General features: G+C 48.5%; 2 protein-coding genes across 34 annotated transcripts in view; one reads left to right on the forward strand and one right to left on the reverse strand.

Annotated features, from left to right (window-relative positions):
- The window catches only part of Dlgap1 (DLG associated protein 1), an 809,700-nt gene that overhangs the window by 63,430 nt on the left and 724,561 nt on the right, over nt 1–21,709 (reverse strand). The window lies entirely within an intron of this gene.
- Nucleotides 1,069–21,709, forward strand: part of LOC146889361 (uncharacterized) — a 37,021-nt gene continuing 16,380 nt past the window's right edge. The window contains exons 1-6 of one of the 13 annotated variants that reach the window (XR_015000118.2): nt 1,105–1,871; nt 3,710–3,854; nt 5,967–6,124; nt 7,088–7,209; nt 7,794–7,962; nt 9,659–9,937. Coding sequence is in view for 2 of the 13 variants with exons in the window: in XM_087902309.1 (XP_087758435.1) it covers nt 3,789–3,854; nt 5,967–6,124; nt 7,088–7,209; nt 9,659–9,693 (381 nt within the window). In the remaining 11 variants the exon portion in view is untranslated. Of the gene's footprint in view, nt 1,872–3,709; nt 3,855–5,854; nt 6,125–6,182; nt 7,210–7,793; nt 7,963–9,658; nt 9,938–21,709 lie in introns of those variants that run through there. The other 12 variants (XR_015000114.2, XM_087902309.1, XM_087902308.1 and 9 more) reach the window with 12 other exon arrangements.

Genomic DNA, 21,709 nt, shown 5'->3' on the forward strand with positions numbered 1-21,709 from the left:
CTAAACCTATAAGGAATTGCTACAAGGAGCAGAGTGTTAGGATGCAGGCGTTATGCTGGCCTGGCCTGTCATCTGGCAGGATGTATCCAGGCTTTCCCTGGCTGGCCCAGGGTCCTGATCTGTATACAGGTGAAAGGGCCCTTTAAGAGACAAGCTCCGCCCACTCCCCCATCCTTGCGGTCCCTTCCCCCTTTCTCTCTCTCTCTCTCTCTCTCTCTCTCTCTCTCTCTCTCTCTCTCTCCCCTCCCCACACCCAAGCTCTCTCTGCACGGTGTACTCTCACCTTCCTGGGTCTCACTAGCACCGTGTCCTGTCTAACACAGAGCAACGTGGGGAGGGATCTCTCCCAGCGTTGGGAGAGATTGTTCGAGAAGGTGTTTTGTGGAGGTATTTTCGAGATGAATATAAATATTTTATTTAGGCCTGGCAGTGGTAGTCCAGGCTTTTAATCCCAGTACTTGGGAGGCAGAGGCAGGAGGAGCTCTGGGAGTCTGGGGCCAGCTTGATCTACAGAGGGAGTTCCAGGACAGCCAGGGCTACGTAGAGACCCTGTTTTCTCTAGGAAGGCCTGCCTTCAGTCCTGAAACTAACAAAATAAAGAAATAAATAATAATAAAAAATAAGGGAGAGAATAAAATACCCAAGTATATATAAATTTTAAAAAACCAACAAAATGTTACAAAAACTCTGCCCAGCAGAGTCCACATGGAAAAGTAACTGCACTGTTTCAAAAATATTTACAGCTTCCCCCTTTCCAGGCCACCCAGAGAGATAGGGTGGCTTGTGGTGAGAGGCAGGGGCCAGGACGGCTTGCTTGCTGTCTGCCAGCCCACCTCTGGGAGGTACAGTGCACTACACAGGAGTCTCTCCGTTAGTTCTGGCTCCAGGAAAGCCTGAGAATGACTTTCACTCAAGGCACTCTCCTCTGAAAACACTTTTCTCTGTCTCTGAAGAAAAAAAAAAAAAGCGGCTGTTGTGAGCACCGAGGATGGGGAGGGGCTGGCAATAACTTGCAGTCATCCACACCCTTGCCAGTTGGTGGTTACCAAGATCCCAGACACTTCCTAATGCCAGACAAATGCCCCAAGCCTCGGCATGTCTGCCTTGAAGATCTATTCAACTGATAGCCCCCGCCTTTTCTAGGGAGAGCCCCACTACTCGGCTAATCAAACAAAACATTGTTCTCAGATGGCTGGAAGAAAGGAAAGCCTTGTCTCTGGGCCACCACGTTTGGGGTTTATTTAACACACACACACACACACACACACACACACACACACACACACACTCCTAATTAAAAGGTTGTTACAAAACCTGGGCTTCCCGAGACCGAGGTTGTTTTGCACAGCGCGAGCACTGTATAAAAATTCCGGGACAGGAGGAATCAGAAAGTTAAGAGCCATTAAACAGACAAAGAAGAAGAAGAAAAAACGCCCCAGGCACTTGATGCCTGGAAATGATGTAAGACGCAGCCACTCCTCTGTTAGATGTACAACCGAACAGCGCCCAGATCCGCCGCAGCTGCTCTCCAAATGTCAGCGCTGGCGCTGGGCAAAGCTTGCAACCCACCGGGCTTCAGGAGGGCTTTTCTCATCCCCCGTCTTTCCCCGAGCACTCTTAGGAACCTGGCAACAGGTAACGTGGCAACCTTTGACTTCGAAAACGGCGAGTGGGATAATTTCAGGGAACAAATGGATTGTTTTCCAGCCAGCAGCATCTCTCCTACCGCCCCCGCACCCGACCTCCTCCCTCCCAATCCAAAGTTTGGGAAAACAAATTAAGCGCTGCAGGGCTACCCTGCTCTTGGGCGTCCCCTGGTGGCCAAGATAGGAACAACACCTGTGCTTGGAGCTCCGCAGCAATTCCTGCCGGTAAGTGGCTTTGTCAAAGTGCGCAGTTGACCCTGCAGACCGGTAAAGAGCTGGAATCTGTCCAGAATATCTTCGTTTTTTTGTTTTTGTTTTCGAGACCGGGTTTGTCTGTGTGGGCTTGGCTGTCCTGGAACTCACTGGGTAGCCCAGGCTGTCTTGAAACTCAACCTATGCTTCCAGAGCGCTGGGATTAAAGGGATGCACCAGCCACGTCCAGCTCCAGAATGTCTTTATTTTTATCTAAACACATTAACAATTGTCCCATCTATATGCTGAGTAAAACCTCTGGACTAGGACCTAGAATCCCTGAAAGCAAACACTGGGCATCCTGAGAGAATGCATGACAGGTAGCACAGGCCTGTGAGTCCTTCTGAGGCTGATTGGGGGGGTGGGGAGGAATGATCAACGTTAAGACCAACCTGGGTTCCCTAGTCAGAGTCTGTCTTAAAAAAGCATCAACAAAATGGGAGTTCTTCTGTGACGACTCCCAGTCTCACCCTGTGGTCTCGTGTGCCCCACCCCCATTTTGTCTTAATGTGTAGTCTGCATGCAGATACCTTTTGGGTCAGCCCTGCTGGGTTCCTATCTGCAAAGATTACTGAAGACTTCCACACTGCTAGACCAGGTTCCCAGACAGCAGCCGCCCAGCCCCAGCTACACCCAGGAAAATGCCAGTGGCGGTGTTTTTAGGTTGTCTGGTCCTCTCAGAGCGCCCCACCCCTTCCTCCCTTGGGCAGGAATGGAGGCCTGCAGTTGTGTGCTGCTGTTGGCCCAAGCACCTGGTACTCCTCAGCTCTGCATCTGGAAATGGTACCCGGAAACTCCGAGTTCAGATCAAAGAATTGTTCTCTTTTCAGAAACTTCCATTAATTAACTAAATTAGAGGACACTGAATGATGCTGGGGAGGAGGTGTCTCTGCTGAAGGCTCAGGTCCCTGGGGTTATGGTCTGAGCCCTGTAACCAGAGACTTTTAGTGAAGTTTGACAATCAATTAAATAATACTAGAAGCTGAAAGTTACCATATGTGAAAACAGCACGTGCCTGAAACCATAGACAAAGCTGGGGAGTCTGAGCAAGGATGGCCTACATTCCTTGTCGTGTCTGTCTGTCCCCCCCCCCCCCAAGTGTGACTCGCAGCCTGCAGCCTTCTGAGAGCCAGGGCACCTGTGTTGAAATCAGGGCCTTTCCATCTTCAGGATTACTAATTTCCAAGGTGCAAGCGTTGTTCCCAGTTGGGAATTTGATCTGGACTTCACACTTCGTTCTCCCGGCTTTGCTAACAGGGGCCTTGAGTCATCTGTGTACACAGATGACAGCCCTGGCCATTTCCTCACTGCCAAGATTTCATTTCCATTTGCCCCATGACTCTATGGAGTGCTTTCTACCATGGACTCAGATCACTTCCTCTTAGACTTAGGGGATTGTTTTTTTCTTCTTCTTTAGCATTTGTAATCATGTGTCTGTTTTTCAAAATGTGTCCTGGCCTGGCTCACAGGTCTTCCTGAGTTGAATGGACTGTTCACAGAAAGGGGAGATTGGGGGTTCAAGGTCAGAGTCACAGAATTATAGACGGTTTCCTGTTTGGGTAATTGCTCTACCAACCCCTCGGTTAGGGTGGATTGGATTGAGTTTTGATGAAAGACAGCATGCCAGTTGGGTGTGGTGGCATACACCTGTAACTCAGCACTCGGGACTATCAGATGTCTAGAGATTTGCCATCATAGCTGTGTAGAAAAATTCAGAACTACTAAGAGACGAGTGTGGAAATGCTGCCAGGAATAAGAAAAGTGATGTCTTTGATGCTCTCATCAGCCAGCCAGCTTTCATTTCTCTCCAGATGCCGATTCTCAGCCATTTGGCTGACCCTATATATTTTTTCCTGGCCGGACTGAGAGAAAGACATTCACTAAGGAGGTATGAAGCACGCAGCCAGGCATTCTTGTCCTTCTCACCCACGGATGACACAGCGGATCCTAGACCAGGTAGGTCACAGTCATGACAAGTGGTTCTCAGACCAGGTAGCTCACAACCATGCCACGGCGGATCTTAGACCAGGTAGGTCACAGCCATGCCACAGTAGATCCTAGGCCAGGTAGGTCACAGCCATGCCACGGGGGATCCTAGGCCAGGTAGGTCACAGTCATGACAGGTGGTTCTCAGACCAGGTAGGTCACAGCCATGCCACGGTGAATCCTAGACCAGGTAGGTCACAGTCACGCCATGGTGAATCCTAGACCAGGTAGGTCACAGCCATGCCACGGGGGATCCTAGGCCAGGTAGGTCACAGCCATGACAGGCGGATCCTAGACCAGGTAGGTCACAGTCATGCCATAGTAAATGTTTGCACACGAAGGAATGAATGAGAGAGGGAAGACATTTCCTGGAGAAAAAGGAAGCTGGACTGTGACTGCAAAGCCGGTCTGTGTGGCCTTAGGTCTCACAGTTCACCGCCCTTCCCTGTGGCCATAAGGTCAGCACCTGCAGGCTCCACTCACTGTGAATATTAAGGGACCTGGAAGGACAGACTGAGCCTTCGCTGAACATGCCAGACTTTTCTTTGCTATTCTCTCTGTAGTTGCTTGGTATATGTTCACACAATCCTAGCATGCAGGAGGCTGAGGCAGGGGGACTTCTAATGGAATGCCAGCCTAAGCCACAAAGTTGGATACTTGTCTCAAAAAATTAACATCTAGCCAGGTAGGTTGGCATACACTTTTAAGCCCAGCACTTGGGAGGCAGAGGCAGGTGGATCTCTGTGACTTTGAGGCTTTCATGGTCTACACAGCAAGCTCTAGGGCACTCCGAGCTACAGAGTGATACCCTGTCTTAAAAAATATGTATGGGTCTATATCAGTGGTAGAGTGCGTGAGCTTCATCTCTAGTTCCACCAAAATAAAAAACAATATTCACAAAGCGTTTGTACTAGGTGTTAGAAGTCATCTCAAAATGGTTTATAGTATGTTGTTCACAGGTTATGCAAATACTACCCAAGAGATTCGAGTGGCTGAGTATTCCTATAAACATGTAGGACGAGAGGGTGTTCCAGAATCACCTCTCCAAGGATACCAAAGGACAACTACATAGTCTGTAGTCACCAGTGCCCACTTCTGCTGGCACTAGTCAATGCTGGCCAAGTGCAGCTAGGAATGCCGTTATGAATGGAGCTAGTCTGTCAAAGCCCAGTGTCATGGGGTTGAGTGACTGCTCAGCTCTGGAGCATGCGCCTTGTATGTTCGAGGCTCAGAGTTCCACTCCCAGCATCACCAAAATGAAAACTGTAGTTTCTGCTCTCACCTGTGGTTTATCCACCTAACATCCTCACTCAGGTCCTGATGGGCCGCTGCTGAGTGGCCCGGATGGGGATGGTCCGCATTCCCGGTCTGTCCGAGTGCTTTTCTTCCCTGTGGTTCCTGTCACTCCTCTTTTCTGGGCTTTTGTCTCCAGTAGCCTAGGCTAGCAAGAACTCACTGCATAGTTGAAGCTGACCTTGAACTCCTGACCCCCTCCCCCAGGCTCAACTTTCCTAAGTGTTGAGATTACAGAATGCCATTATATCTGCTTTCCCTTCTGAGAACCTTTGTTGTTTTGTCTTTTCTTTTTTGAGAATTTTCTTTCTTTCTTTCTTTCCTTCCTTCCTTCTTTCTTTTTTTCTTGTTTTTTGAGACAGGGTTTCTCTGTAGCTTTGGAGCCTATTCTGGAACTTGCTCTGTAGACCAGGTTGGTCTGGAACTCGCAGAGATCCGTCTGCCTTTGCCTCCTTAGTGATGAACTAAAGGTGTGTGCCACCACCGCCTGGCTAAAAATCTTGTTATTTATTTAATTTATTCTTTTGCTAAGGTCTCATGCAGCTTAGGATCTTCCTGCCTTCACCTTCCTAGGGGTGGGGTCGAGCTGGCATTTGCTAATGCTGAGGTCAAGGCCGTAAAGAGGATTCCTATATTGGAGGAGAGTATCAAGCTTATGGTATTGTCTGTCGCTTCAGGAAGTGAGGGGCCTGTTTAAGAATGAGAACAATCTATGGAGCCCAGGCCTGCTAAGTCCTAACTGACTGGAGTCAGGCCTTCCTGGGAGCCCTTCACTGCCGCTCTGCCTAGGGATTGCCAGCAGCCTGGAGAATGTACTGGGAAGCCTCATGCCTGAAAAACAGGGTTTCTTCAGTGAAGAAAAGGAAACCAGTCTTCCCTTCCTATTGGTGTCTGTGGGGTCTGGAAGGCGGGGCCTGTGGGAGGCGCCGGCAGCCGCAGGAGAGTAGGTAAGCATTTAATTATTGATCTTCTTTCTTCCTCCTATAAAACCCTCTTTTTTCATAGGGAAAAGTATCCTGTTTCTGTCCTGGCCTCCGTGGTCCCGCAGTCCTGATCAGCATGATCGGCCCTGAGGATGACAGAGTCTCTTTATCTGCTGTGTCATTGACAGCTGAGGACACAAATCTAAGAAACTGGCCAGGTGTTCCTCAGGGCTCTTCCCAACACAGGACTATTTAACATACCCCTCCCAGACTTTACCTACACAGTCACCTGGGGGGTAGCTCAGCGGTAGCACACACCTGGCGTGCAGAGGGCTGCATTTCAAGCATGGGGACAAAGGACAGGAGGCACTGGTGAGTGCTTGTCATTTGCCAGATTTCAGTTAAAATCCTTTTGAAGTTAAGATTAAAACTGGTATCATGTTACTCCAACCTCTATCTTCCTCATTCACTGAGTGTTAATGAACCCAGGTCTATAGCTGGTCTCATTAAAGCCCCAAAACAACTTTGCCAAGGAGGGTATGGCTTGCAGATAAAAAGGAGGCCAAGAGAGAGGTTGCTTTGCCCCAGCTCTCCCACGAGAGAGCTGGCTGGGAAATTGTTCTCCCCGCCAACACCTACTTATTTTTCAAAGACATGCCACTGTATCTGCTGGTCATGGTGGGTGAACCCTTGTAGTCCCCTCACCGGAGAGGTAGAGGCAGAAGGATCAGAAGTTCAAGGCTAGCTTCAGCTACACTGTGTGTTCAAGGGCAGCCTGGGCTACATGAGACACTGTCTCAAAACAATAATGACCAAAAGATTCTCCCTTTGAGTCTTTGGGAGGACAGTGCTGCCAGGAGCTCCTATTGGAAACTCGGCCAACAATCCCTGGAATGCATGGCTTTGGGGACTGCAGACAGCTGATATGTAGTGACCCCATACTTGATCGTGGCTGTGAACCTCTTGGTGTAATCGTGCTGCTCACAGTCCCAAGGTCAGATTTGGAGTGACGGCTTGCAGAAATGTGGATGGAGGAGTCGTCAGCATCCTGCTGAGTCGCCAGCATCCTGTAGTGCTCCCACTTTCAGAACTGAACCACCCCGTAGAAGGTAGTTTGTTACAAGGTTTTCTATTTCACTTTTATTTTGAGACAGTGTTTCACTGTCTAGTCTGTAGCCCTGACTGGCCTAGAACCCTGTAGGCCATGCTAGCCTTGAAAGAGATCTGCCTTGCTATGGTGGTGGTGCATGCCTTTGGGCCCAGTACTTGGGGGACAGAGGTAGGAATATCTCTGTGAGCTCAAGACCAGCCTGGTCCATAGAGCAGTTTCAGGACAGTCAGGGCTACATGGAGAAGCCCTGTCTCTAAAACAAAACAAAAACAAAACAGAAACCCTCAAATAACAAGAGATCTGCCCACTTCTTCTTCCTGAGTGCTAGGATTAAAGGCATGAGCTACCACACCGAGTTTAAAGGTATGGTTTAGGCTGTCCTGGAACTCCTGATCCTCCTACCCCTGCCTCTTCAGCACAGCACAGTCAGGTTTGATAGGAGTCTCTGTTGTCTCCCTGTGGGGTTCTGGGTGTCTCTTAGTTTGCCAGTGCATAGTACTTTGCGCATAAGATATACCTTGTTAGTTTTTATTGTAATGGTAGGGGTGGCTGGAGGGTTCTTCAGCTGTGTTCTTCCCACAGGTTAGGGTGATGTCTGAACAGCGAATGGACTCCGAGCTGTGTTCTTTGAGATAAACACAGAATATTTACAAGGTTGTGCCGTCCACCCCACTTCTTCCGGATCCCTATTCCCATGCCAACTTCACAGATAGCAAAACAAAGAAGCTGGGTTTTTTTCTTGGACTGACAGGTGGGTGGGAGTCCACAGTAGATTCTGCTGGGCGGGGGCTTCTGGCTACACTTTATCTGCAATCAAACTTTTCAATTATTAAAGTTCTACACCGGGAACGGGGTCTTCGAATGCATGGCTCTGTGCACTAGTCTGAAGTCAGTTGATGGCTGAGACAATCATCGTTACAGCTTGAATTACAGAGTAAACTGGGGTGGGGTGTGTAGCTTGTGGGATCACACTTGCCCAGCATGTGGGGATCTCCACCCCCAGCACTGCCAAAACAATCTCTCCAAACTGATGTGTGGGTAGACAGATATGTTAGTGAACTGCACAGGCGACCGATCAAACACTCGACATTTTTATGACCCCAAACAAGTCCTGCACCTACTTCCTGGTGTGGATTATAGTCTTGTTTTTAAAATGAACCATAAAAATGAGGGGCAATAAAATCTTGGGTTTTTTTTCCTTTTGGATTTCTATTACCGCAAGTCGGACTTTATTAAATTACAACTTTGGGCTCACCAGGTAGACACACTTGCTGCCAAGTCTGCTAACCTGAGTTCAATCCCTGGAGTTTACAGGGCAGGACAGAGACAGCTCCAGCAAGTGGCCTCTGGCCGTGGTGTCCCCTTTCTCAATAAAGAAATGAATGTAAAACACAAATCCAAAAGGGAACTATGAACATTGAAAAATTCTCCTGCGCGTGCTAAAATACTTGGTGCTACTGGGTAGGGGTCTTGTCAAAACTGGCTCGTGGGGCAGCTGACTGCTCTCAGACCTGGAATGGGAATGCGGAAAAACCCGAGGCAAGCAGGGCTAGTTAAGGTGGACGTAAATTAACTACCAATAAAACTGTGGAGAAGAGAATCTTTGATGGCCGCTGCTCCGAGGTTCAGCCCCTTTGGGTCGCTGATAACCTTGTCAGGCTGGAAGATAAAGGCCAGTCTTGTCACCCCAGGCACCTGGCTGAGCGGTAATAAACGGCTAATCTCCCAAGGGTGGAGCCAGGCCAAGCTTTGCCTGCAGTAATTACAGCTCTAGAATTGCCAACCCCTACTGAGAAACAGGGATGCGAGGGCGAGGAGGAAGAGAAGAGGTGGAGGCCAGGAAACGTTTGTTTCTGTCCTTGGATTTAAAAGAGAAAGCAATCCAAACAAGGACAAGTTCTCTGGGGAGTGAGAAAAAACAGCTAGGGGCTAGGTTCCCCCTGACGGGTTAACCAGTTTGCTGACTGTCAAGTAAAGAGGCTCAGCTGTGAGAATAATTCCAGAAACTTTAAACTGGAGCCTTGCCTTCTACATGCAAATAGCCGAGTCATTGCTTTGCTAAGCGGGGTAGGAAGTCACCGGAGCACAGACTGACTGACTCATTTGTTGCCTTTCGCTCTGGCTGTTGGGAAAAAAAGTTTACAAAATCGGCTTTAAGTCCCAGCTCCGTAAGGGAATTCCTCTCTGGCGGGGTGAAAGCCAGGCACACAAAAGAGCCCCTGTGGACATCTCATTTACAATCTCCCCTAGGACACAGACAAGACCGCCTCAATAAACCCGGCTCAGAAACACCCATTGTTTGAAATCTGCCATTAGCAACAGGCTACCATCATCCAAAGGCTTTGCAAAAGAAAAGATTCGGGTGGAGGAAGCCTGAGGCTGGGGAAACTGAAAAGGCAGGAAGCAGAATAAAGTTAATGGTGTTTCTATATTTTTTTTTTTTTAAGAAATGCCTGGGATAGTCCCCAAACGTGTGATGTGAACTCTAGATTTGATGTCAACTCTATACAGAAACCTCTGTCAACAGGATTGCTAAATAAAGAGACCAGGCTCTACCTAACTTACCTCTTCCCGACCTTGTGAAACCGGATCGGGCCGCAGCCACAGCGGAGCAGCTGAGGCTCTGAGAGCCATTGTTGGCTCAGTGGTCTAACTACACCTGCCCAGAGTTCTCGGTCAGCTCCTTCGCTTTGCTCCCTCTCAATAAAGCTTGAAAATTCCTGGAATTATATAATGCTGTTCTTTGAATACACCTTAAGTTACAGAATACGTTAGGGTTTCCCCCCAAAAAAACAGAGGTGGGATTTAAGAAGCAAACAAAAGCCCATTATCTTTACCCTCCTAAGCGACCTTCCAGTTAAGGTCCAGCCCCAAACCCAAGGCATCTGTGTCCCACTGTTCAAGCCAGAATTCTGGCCGTTATTTTTCTGATCCTCCTGTCTCTTAGGTCATTCTGGGGTCATCCTACGTCCTGCTTGACCCTTTCTCGGTCTCTAGATCTTTCTATTTATTAACCCGTCTCCGGGGTGTCACAGCCATTTCCTACCGCGGGTTTCTACAGCTCATGGCTGTGATTTATTAATGAGTCATGGGATCAACGGAGGTGAGTCATGCAGCTTCACTGTTTGGAAAGGAAACCGTTTAAATAAAAAACACCAGAGTTCCTTATGGTTAGGAAAAGTATTGTTGCGTGAAGCGTGTTTGTCTGGATCTGTGTACAAAGTAGGCAATAGGTCAAATGCTCTTGTTCGTCAAAAGTGTTTTCGAATTGGTCATCCTGCAGGTCTCGTCCCTGCTTCCAAACTGTTGTGTGCACTTAGAACTGCAGTGATAACGTGGAAATGCACGGCTTGTCACCCAGGCTTACAAATGTTCCTCGGAGGAAAGTGTCCCATCTGGGGCTCAGGGAACTCCTGCTCCCCAATTCTGCTAGCCTTCAGGCTGCTCTTCCTGACCAACTGTACTTTAGTTTATACAATCAAGCTTCCTCCCTTTGCCCTGGGGTTCCTACTGGTCCAGGTACCAGTGTAAATGTCGCCACCTACTGGAAGACATCTGCACTGTCCTTCCAAATGCCTCTCCTCCCTGCTCTCCTGGCCTGATAGTCTGTTATCTTTTCAGTTCCTTCTGAACCAAGCCCCCAAATGGGGCATTCCATAGCAGATGCGTGGCCTTGAAGGTTGCCTAGGTGACCGGTTCACTTTCCACCCTGTCCTACTCGTGGTTTTTGGTTTTTTTCTGTAGTCCCTCCCTCTTCAGGTGAGCTGGTCAAAGCGGGTTGGGTTGGGCCAGTTGGGTGACTACAGAAGGCCTCTGCATGCTAAATGACACACACCCTCCAAAGTCACGACATTTGTCAGTGACTGTGGCAATAGCAGGGGCAAGGGGTCATAAGAGGCAGTACCCCCAGTTCCCTGAGAAGTAAAACCTTTAGTCACCCCCAGAACAGACACGGATGCCCCTCTCTACTAGCTTGTTTTCCCCCACTCGGCGTTCACCTCCCAACCCCGAGGACTGAGAAGCTGGTTTTCACCTCGCAGCCTTCCTGTTCTTGGACCAGGAAGGAAGAGTACTCGTCTCGGACAGGCATGGAGACTGCCAGCCTGAGCAGGTACAGAGCTGTCTCACAGCAAGATGTCCAGGGGAGTCAACTCAAGATCACTCAAAACAAGCTGGGACCAGCATGGCCAGAGATGACAGTTAACTGTCCCTTATTATGGCATCTTCACAGCTGTGGTCTTGCAAAATTCTTGTTACCCTCCACCTGGCTCCATGATACGTCCCCAAACTCCATATAAGGACAGAAAAGAGATGAAACTTTGTTCTAGGAATCCCTACCCTGCCAGCCATGACTGTTAATCTTCCCTATATTATAAGGCGCCTGGTTAAGTCCTGACAGCCATCAGACTAGCGGTCCCAACGTTCAGTCATCGGACTAGCATTCCCCCCTCCCGCACACACACCTCTTTTTTTCTCCCACTTTTAAAATTTAGCCACAGAAGCGGGGACTGGAAGACCAGCAGACTGGGATACTTCGTGTTGAATTTGAGATCACTCCGGGCCTCAGAGGACTGAGAGATGAAGAGGCCTTTCCAAGGCCAAACAGTCTTTTAGGAGTAAGAAATTAACACTGTGTAGGTTTTAATCCGTTAATTTAGGAATGCGGGGGGTGGGGGGAGAGAGACGGACTAGATCCAGGGCGTGGCGCATGCTAGGCCAGGGCTCTAGAGCTGGCGTCAAGTGAGATGGCTCAGCTCACAAAAGAACTGTGTTGTGAGGTCCTAGAGCCCATGGTGGAAGAAGCCAACCCAATTCCACCAAGCTGCCCTGTGACCTGCGCATGGTCATTGTGGAGCGTGTGCATGCGAACACTAATCCAATAAAAACATAAGACTCTACGACCGGGCTGCAATCCCCATCTCTCTATCGATGTCAGTATTTATTTAGAGACAAGATTCCTCTGGACACGTAGTTCAGGTTGGCCTGGAACTGAAGAGAGTCTTGCCTCAGGCTCTCAAGTGTCAGGATTATGGACGGCCGTCGCTGTGCAGGCCCTCTCAAGGTTTTAAAAAGGAAGCTGAAAGACCAGGATGACAGCTCAGAGGTGAGCCACGATTTACCTGCCACGGTTAAAGACCTAGAGGTTCAGTCTCTCGTACCAATGAGAAGGGGGGGAGGCAGGAAGCTGAGTGTCATCATGTTTGTATAAAAGAATTCGCAGTGAACATAATCAATATAATACAATAAATAAATAACACGGTAATATTAATATATAATATAATTCATAAAATTAAGGAGAAGAAGGGCTCAAAAAACACATGCATACAAACCAAACAGCATCCATAATGGAGTCCAACTTGAACACATCCAAATGTTTAAAAAGATGGTCTGGTGACTATTTGTTGTTAATTGGAGAAATAATTGGATTTCCTTCTAAAGTTGAAAGTGAGCAAGCACATCATGGTGGCGCACGCCTGCAATCCCACCACTCCAGAGGCTGAGGCAGGGGGATTGTGAGTTTGAGAACTACTTGGGCTATGCAACTAGCTAGTTCCAGGCCAGCCTGGACTATGTAGCTTATATATAAAATAAAAATAAAAATAAAAATAAGCAAAGCTAAGAGGGAAAGACTAAAGGGCTTCCTGCTTCCAGACACACCGTGTTGACACAGCATCCCAAAGATGGCAGATTGTTCAGTGTCCTTCTCAGGCCCCGGGCCCCCGTGTCTGGACCAGTAGCCATTGAGAGAAAGTTGTAACTTTGGGTCACATGACCCTTCTCCCTTCCCATGTCCACTACAGAAAAGAATTCCCTGTCTTCAGGGACAGACCGTTTCCTCTCCAGTTTGTGAAGACAGTCATCTAACACAGACTGGGCTCCTTATTGCTTTTCGGTTCTATGCATTAGCAACACAAGCGTGTGAAGTTCGGTGGGGTGTAATTCCAGAAAAGGGTCCTGTGCAGTGGACGATGGAACCAGTGCTGAGGGTCAGGGGCCACGCCATACGCTGGCCAGAAGGGGACAGGTATGGCCTGGATAACACACTCATCCCGCCTAGCATTCCTGGCTCCCTCCTTCCCTTCTCCATAGAAGCCCTTTGTGCTGAGTCCCCGAGATGGAGCTTTGAGGGTGATAGTGTGATAGTGCCTATGTCTTCTCCAGTCTAACTGGCTCTTAATAAAAACCGATTTCATTGTCGTCGTCCCTGTGTGGGGTGGTGTGGGGGTGTAGGTGTGGGGGTGTGGGGGTGTGGGAAGACTGTTCAGGCTCTGTCATCACTTCTGTCTCTTTGACACAGTTATATTTAATAATGTGAATGAGTAGGTATGCCTTTCTACTAACGAGCTGCATTTGGTCTGAAGGATTCAGTTGGTCAATATCTATTCTAGAATGTTACCATTCCCTGTCAGGGATGAAGTCTGAAGGCCACATGAGGTACTGGGTTTAGGTTCTGTCTCTGACACCCACCACCTTACCTTACCCCCATCTCTGCAACATATACACACAGTCTGAACTCCTTTACATATTCCTTGGAACATGGGAAGCTTTGCAGTTTGTAACTGCTGGAAATTATACTGCATGGCCTTCGATGCTAGATCAGAGCATGTAACGGAAATCCTAGCAGTCCGGTGGCCCTGAGGCCATCGACTTGTTAGGAAGCCCAGGTCAGTCTGAGGAAGACCATGAGGGGAAACCTTGAATCTACAGAGAAACTCAGACAGCCCCCAAATGTTCTAACTCCCATGGACTGTAAGACCAAGAGAGGCCCTGAGCCAGGCCCACCAGCCAAAGCCCTTCCCCAAATTTATGGTCCCCAGAAACTGACAACTGATAAAATGTTTGCTGTTGTCTCACATGGCCAAGTTTGGGGTCGAACTGTTCATAGATGCACACACTTCACTGCTCTTAAACCAAGGATCGATAGAGACGCAGTCCAAAGCTATTGCTACAACAGGGCCAGACAGTGCATAGGTTCCTCCATCTTTTATTTTTGCTGAGAATTTGTTCATCTTCTATGAAATTCCCCATCTCTGTTCTAAGAGCCCACGGTGAAGCTGCCCCAGCTAGCTTGTCTTGGCTTCTGTTAAACTGCCCGCTTTGCAGATACCCCTCCCTACTCCAGCCAACTTATTATCTTAGTTTTTGTTGAACTGCTTCCTTGTGTAAAACTTCTCCTGATAGCTGCCAAGCAAAATACCAGGGTGTGGCTTTTGCCTTTGAAAACCCCTTATCACAAACACTTGGTTTTATACTTGGGTCCTGAAAAGAGCGCAGTTCTAGCCGCCTAGAATAAAGACTCTCAGTTGGTTATAAACTGTGTTTGAGTGGTTGTCTTTGGTGGGCTCCCTGTAACATTTCCGGAAACCCCAGTGAGATTTCCCAGAGACGGGACCCAGACACTTAGGAGGACCCCCCAGAAGCAAGGAAGAGTATGCTGGAGACGACATCTTAGAGAACCCTGAGAATATATTCTGACGGATAACTGTTAGCTGCCAATGCTCCACAGCTACCTGATGCTGCCACCCCAGAAGGTAAATCCAAAGTCATCTGATTTGAACACCTCTGGAGGTGAGTCTGGTCCACAGGAGATACCATCTAATTAAGACACAAGAGAGGAGATCAGTTGTGACCAAAGATTCAGTGTCCAGGATCCATGTGAGATGTCACTGGACTCACATGGTCTGTTCAGGTGTCTGAATGTGTGGTGGCCACCCTGGTTGTAGTTACTATGTGTTTCTCTGTATGATTGTGTCTCCCTGTGTGTCTCGGTGGGTTTCTGTCAGTTCTGTTGGTTGGGTAAAACAGATCTAAAATGGAAGGGAGAGTGAGCCATCCTGAGACTGCGGCTGCCACTGCCCCCCAAATTATGCACTCTTTCCTGCAATCTACGATGGTCCAGGTGCTCTGATACCAGTAGAGGTCAAGAGGTCCTGTGCACACAGATAAAACACCAGGAAAAACTAAACATGTAAGCTTGTCTCTTCAAAGGAAGGAAATATTTACCCATCTTCCCCTGGGAATGCTGGGAATCAATGCAGTTTTTTATGTCTTGTGATCTTGCTGTCTGTGGGGCCAGGCCTCATCGGAATCCTCCAGACTATGAGGTTTGTTTATCTCAGACCTTCCCCCACTATATCTTGAGCGTTGCTTCTCAATGCTCCTTATGATAAATGTCACTTGTGTTTTGCGACCTCGCCAACTTTTGTCTTGTCTTAGGGCCAGGCCAATCCTGACTCCCACAGGCACTGTGTTTACCTCAGTCACTCTCCCTACACCTTATCCTTCCCAGTCTACAAAACCCATCTTTATGGAAATGCCATATGTACTTCGTAAAGAATTTTAGTGTAAGCATGGGGTTGAGTCAACTATCATCAGGAAACTTTTTTCCCCCCAAAATAGTTGTGCTTAAATTTGGCTAAAATAAAACACCTGGTATTGGGTTCTAGAAATCTGGGCCAGCACCAGCTAACCTAGTCATGTTGAACCAGATCTCCTTCTGGGCCAGCACCAGCTAACCTAGTCATGTTGAACCAGATCTCCTTCTGGGCCAGCACCAGCTAACCTAGTCATGTTGAACCGGATCTCCTTCTGGGCCAGCACCAGCTAACCAAGTCATGTTGAACCAGACCTCCTTCTGGGCCAGCACCAGCTAACCAAGTTATGTTTCTTTGTGGATCTTTCCTGTCAGCTGCAGCACTTGTGGAGACTCCACAGACACTCCCCTTCTTTGGAGACCGGTTACTGCTGTTGTGGAGGTGCCTGAAGCTTCCTGAGCCACAGTGGTCACCATCAATTTCCTTGTAACAACCAATAGCTTTCTCTGGTACAAGACCCTCCTCTCTTAGCTTAAGACCTGTGTCCTCTTCTCAGGGACTCGAATCCTTTTGGCCTAGCAAAGCAGACCAGAGAAACCTAAAACCCCCATCTCCTCAGCCCGACCATAGAAAATTTACCACGGCCCCCAGCAGTGGTGTATAACTCTGCCGTGGTCCCAGGGTCCTGGTCCTGTTCCCTGTGTGGAGGTGGGGAGGGACCAGGCCTCATCCAGGGGCTCCCTGACTTCTAAGCAGCGTGCACACAGGGGGAGGAAATGCTCCTCAGCTCCTGCTGTGCCCCAGAAAAGTAGTTCCTCCAATAGCAGCCCTTGGGAGAGGGGAGAGTGGAAGTTCAATTTCTTCCCTGTTCATGGTTTATGTCCCCTTCTCTACTGATGACATATAACTGAAGACCCTTAAATCCTCCATTTTCAAAGAAGCCACAGGCCCTCATCAGCCTGTTGGAAATTGTTTTAAGGTCATAGAACATTGGATGATCTTTCACTAGATATTATTAGGAGGACCACCAGCTTATCCAAGGTAAGCCCAGCTATTCAGGACCTGATAAAGCGCCTGCTGGGTTTCTGGAAAGGCTGTATGAGACATATTGGTATTTACTTCCTTAGACCGAGATGCCTCCAAAGACCAGCAAGCCACTAATATTGCCTTTGTCACACGGTCGGCCCCAGTCATAAGGAAGAAAGCTCCAGATACTAGAGGGATTTGAAGGGGACGAATAGGTCTCAACTTCTGGAGATAGCTGAGCAAGTTTACAACAGCCAAGATCCAGCTAAAGACAGACAGGGAAAGATTGCTGCCCTTAGGGAAACAGACAGGAGAGGAAAGAGTTGAATAGACCAAGACTCACTAACTGCTTGATAAAGCCCTGAGGCCAGATCTATTGGAATTTAGACAAAAATATTCTTCCTCATAGCTGCAACCACTGAGGAGTATATGTGTGGTGTGTGTGTGTGTGTTTGTGGCATGTGTGTAGTGTGTACGTGTATGTAACGTATGTATGTGTTTGATGTGTGTGGTATGTGTGTATATGTATATGTGGGGTGTGTATGTGGTATGTGTGGATGTGAGTGTGTGATATGTGTATATGTGTGTGGTGTGTATGTATGTATGTGCATGTATGTGTGATATGGTGTGTGGTGTGTATATATATGTGCGTGTGTGGTGTGTGTATGTATGTATGTGTGTGCATGTATGTGTGGTATGGTGTGTGGTGTGTGTATATGTGCCTGTGGTATGTATGTATGTGATGTGTGGTGTATGTGTGTGATTTGTGTGTGTTTATGGTGCATGTGGCATGTATGTGTCTATGTCTGGTATGTATGTGTGTGGCATGGCATGTATGAATGTGTATGGTATGTATATGGTATGTGAGGTATGTGTGTGTGTTTATGTATGTATGGTGGTGGGGTGTATGTGTGTGGTTATGGTGCATATGGCGTGTATATGTCTGTGGTATATATGTGTGTGTGTGGTTTATGGATATATGTGTGTGTAGTATGTATATGTATGTGTGTGTGGTGTGTATGTTGGGTACATGTGTCCCCACTGAATGTAGTTAAACAGATCGTTTCAGGATTTATGGTTGCCCTGGAATTTGAGAAGACAGGTGAAGTTATTTTCTTAAGGATGGGCTCAGTAGGGTGAGCATTCACACTTCCTGTCCTCTTCCCCTAAGTCAGATTCCACACTAGTGACAGCCCCACCCTTTGCTGTATCTGTCCCAGCAGGCCTGGCAGAAGGGTTACATTTCCTTCTCCCTGATGCCTGAGGCAATCGCTCCCTGGCTAGCTGGAAAGATACCACACTCACTTTCAACACACACATGAGGTCATCCCTTCAGCCCTGGCTTGAAAGCTGAATCACACAGAGATCGATTTGAATGTTTGAACTAGCTGCTTCATGCCAGCTGGGTGATCCCAGGTGCTTGGCTCAGTGTTCTCACTGGTATGGTGGGCGAGCTGAATGTGCTGCCCTGATGGAGGAGGTGTGAGGGGTAGCGGGCAGTCTGTGGAAGCGCTTTGGTGCCAGGCCTAGAGAGGAGAGAATCAAACTATCGTAGTAACTATAGTTGGTAGCTTTTATCGTACAGGCTTCTTACGAATCCATAATCCCTCCAGAGACATTCATACGCATAAGGGGTCTAGTACTCTTTCTTTTTTCTCCCTTCCTTTCTTTCCCTTCCTGTCTTCCTCTTTCTTTTCTGTGACACTGAGTTTCAAAAGCCTTGAAAAAGCCAGGCAAATGCTCTCCCACCGAGTCACACTCCTAACCCTAGAGACTCTGCAGCTCACACAAGTGAAGAAACTCAGCATTAGCAGCTAAAGCACATCAGGGTCCTAGTGCCACCCAGGCACTGGGGAAAGTGTTCCTGATGACTCCCAGCTAATGGAGCTGTCCTCAGGTGGGATGGCACTGGACCTGGGTGGGTGGCAGCCTCCTCACTACTCTCCTCTCACTCCAAGGGCTGGTACTTTTCCTCCCTTGACCTCAGCTGGGCCTCCACATCACCCGGACGGACAGCTGCTGCCACATTCCACTGTTCCAGCAGCGGAAGGAAGGGTGGCCGAGGTCTTTCTGGGTGAGTGGCAGTGTTTGAGAGGAGATTAAGCCAATGCCAGTGTTGGGGACAGTAGCCTTTCCCGGAGCCGCCGCTGTCCCACCTGACACACAGCTGAGCCTGTTGACCACTGGCCTGTGGAATGGTGAGTCAGCCTTCTGCTGTGGGACAGTGGGTTCTTGTAATCGGGCAGCAATGCATCTACCTGTGAATGCAGGTCTGACCTGTGAGAATAGAGCCGGCCTGCCCCAGCCACCGCCACCACAAGTACTTGACTTTGGGGCATAGCCTGGGGTGTGTATGTCTTTGTGCATGTCGGTCTGTTTCTCTGTCCCGTGGTGGAGAATGAGGGTTACTCTGGCTTCCCCACTGATGTTTCCGGGTCTTTCTTCAGCCACCACTGTGACAAGGATGGGCAAAGAGAAACCCCAGACAAGGACAGCATTCCAGGAAGCCGGAAGGGCTGGGTGGGCCTCTGGCCTCTGGAATGTCAAAGTTGACAGCTTGGCCCAGCTGGCAGGTTCCTTTCTGCTGTGTCATCCTCCCTGAGCTACAGGGGACTTGGGCAGCACTAACCGTCTGCCTTTGTGTGTCTCAGTGTTTTGTCTGCGTGTATGTATGTACACCACGTGTGTGCACATAATGCCCATAGAGGTCGGCAGAGGGCATTGAATGGTCTACAGTTACGGAGGGTCTGAGACATCATGTGGATGCTGGGAACCAAGCCCGGGTCCTCTCATTTCTTTCCTTTCTTCAGCCCTGTCTTGCTCACTGGAGTACTTAAGCTCCATGGAATGACGTTTTCCCTGACTTTAGAACTGAAACTAAAGCCAAATACAGTTTTTAAATTGAATGGCAGTTACCTCATCTGAGAGGTTGTTTCCAACTTCTGGATGCTTGGTCAGTGCCGCAATGGACACAGCCTATGTGTTCTGGCACAGGAGGAAAGAGTTTCCCAGGGAGCTTCTGAATGGCAGGTTGGGTGTGTGTTTTCACAATGCCGGAAGATTTTCCCAAGAATGCTTATACCAAGTTATACTTCCAGCAGAGGGTGCGGCCGCTCCCGCCACTGTCTCCTTCCTCACTGTTTGAAGTTGACTCTTTCTATGAGTAAAGGAAATTCACTACGGTTTTAATGTACTGTCTGAATTACTACTGGTATGAGCACTTTTTTCCTTTCTGTTATTCATTTTTTAGTGTGTGTATGTGTGTGTGTGTGTGTGTGTGTTAGATGCACATGTCTGTGGGTCTGTGTAAAACCAGTGGAGATAAGAGGAGGGACCAAAGGAAGACATCAAGTGTCATCAGAAGGTTGACCTCTGACCTCCACATATACACCATAGCATGTTCTCACACACACACACACACACACACACACACACACACACACACACACACAGTGCCAGCAAACCTCTATGTCACTGGCCGAGGCGAGACATCAGTTTGTCCACCCTTTGGACCCAGCAGAAACTTTGGTTTTCTTGTGTGTGGAGCTTGGAGCTGGTCAGATTAAAACGACCACTACCTCTCCTGTTTCTCAGGCTTTTGGATTCAGAGCCCAACTCCACACCAGCTCACCTAGCTTCCCTAGCTTAAGGCCTTTCAGCCGTTCCAACTGTGTGAGCCAGTTCCTCATTGTCTGCCCACCTTCCTCTCACCTTCCTTCCCTCCCTTCCTTCCCCTCTTCTCAACCTTCCCCCAACCCTGTCTATCATCTAGGTCCAGCCTAATTTCCTTTCCTCTCTCCTTCCTGTCCCTCCTCCCTCTTTGTCAAAGCAGACACTCCTGCACCAGCACCCCATGCAATGCTGCCCCTTCCCCCTGCTCTACAGAGGACTTCACTCACATGGGGGTATTTCTGGCCACTGCCCTGTCCTTGTGCCCACACATCTTATTATCACAGGGTGATTTTAAGTCTTGATGCATGACCTTGTCATTTCAGAGTACCTTGAGCTGCATGTGATAGTGCACTCTTAACCCCAACACTCAGGGGGCAGGGGGTGGGGCAGGGGCAGGAGCAGGGGGTGGGGCAGGGGGCAGGGGCAGGGAGCAGGGGCAGGGGACAGAGAACAGGGACAGATGACAAGGCCATGGGCCAGGTTGCAGAAGCAGAGGATTGGGCAGGGAGCAGAGGCAGGGGATAGGGCCAGGGGACAGAGGGGGAGGAGGCAGATGACGGGGCAGGGGGCAGAGGTAGGCAGAGCTCTGTGAGTTCAAGGCCAGCCTGGTCTACATAGTGAAACCCTGTCTCCAAAAATAAAACAAGACGTACTTTGGCTATGCCTCGAAAAACAAAGCAAGAAGTAGTATATTTAGCAAACTAAACAACAACAACAACAAAATAATTCGGTTTAATTGAGTTCACTTTGAACTCATAGGTAAGTCTTAGGAAAACTGACATGTTTATGATTTGGGGTGTTACAGTTTGGATCTGGAGTGTCACAGTCTCTGTGAGTTTAAGGTCCTGGGAGGAAGCCACACCTCCATTGACCTTCCCAAAGGCGGAATGACTGATGGGAATTTCAGTGACTCTTCAGAGGCTGGAATGCTGAAACCAGAGCCGTGCACCTTCAGATACCTATCTTACCTAGCCCCATAAGTAACCATTTATTGCCAGTCTGTATGACCTAACACCCTGTCACTATTAGGTAAGTCCTTTGGAATGTAAGAACAGATCCTGGCTTCCACCAGTCCAGCAGCTAAGAGTGTCATCAGATAGCATGCCGTCTGTGGCAGACTTTGCTTTGTGAAGCTGTCGATTTGAGGTACCACCGGTATATCTTAGAAGGATCTATTTGAGGTACCACCGGTATATCTTAGAAGGGTCTGGTTTATGCCTTTTTTTTTTTTTTTGTCCTGTTACTATAAAATTTCTGGAACCTGTTTCCATCTTAGAACATGGTTTTTGGGGTGACCTAAGTATGTGTTTCCAGCCATGGCCACTCAGGCCCTTGAAGGGACAGCAAGACGCCAGTTCCTTCTATTTTCTCCTTTCTTTTCTTTCTTTCTTTAAAGAAGGCTTTTCGATTTTTTGATTACGTATACAGTGTTTTGCTGGCATGTGTGCCTGCAGACCAGACGAGAGCACCAGATCTCATTATAGA

This window comes from Myodes glareolus, chromosome 27 (assembly GCF_982192425.1).
Source record: "Myodes glareolus chromosome 27, mMyoGla1.1, whole genome shotgun sequence".
NCBI lineage: Eukaryota > Metazoa > Chordata > Mammalia > Rodentia > Cricetidae > Myodes > Myodes glareolus.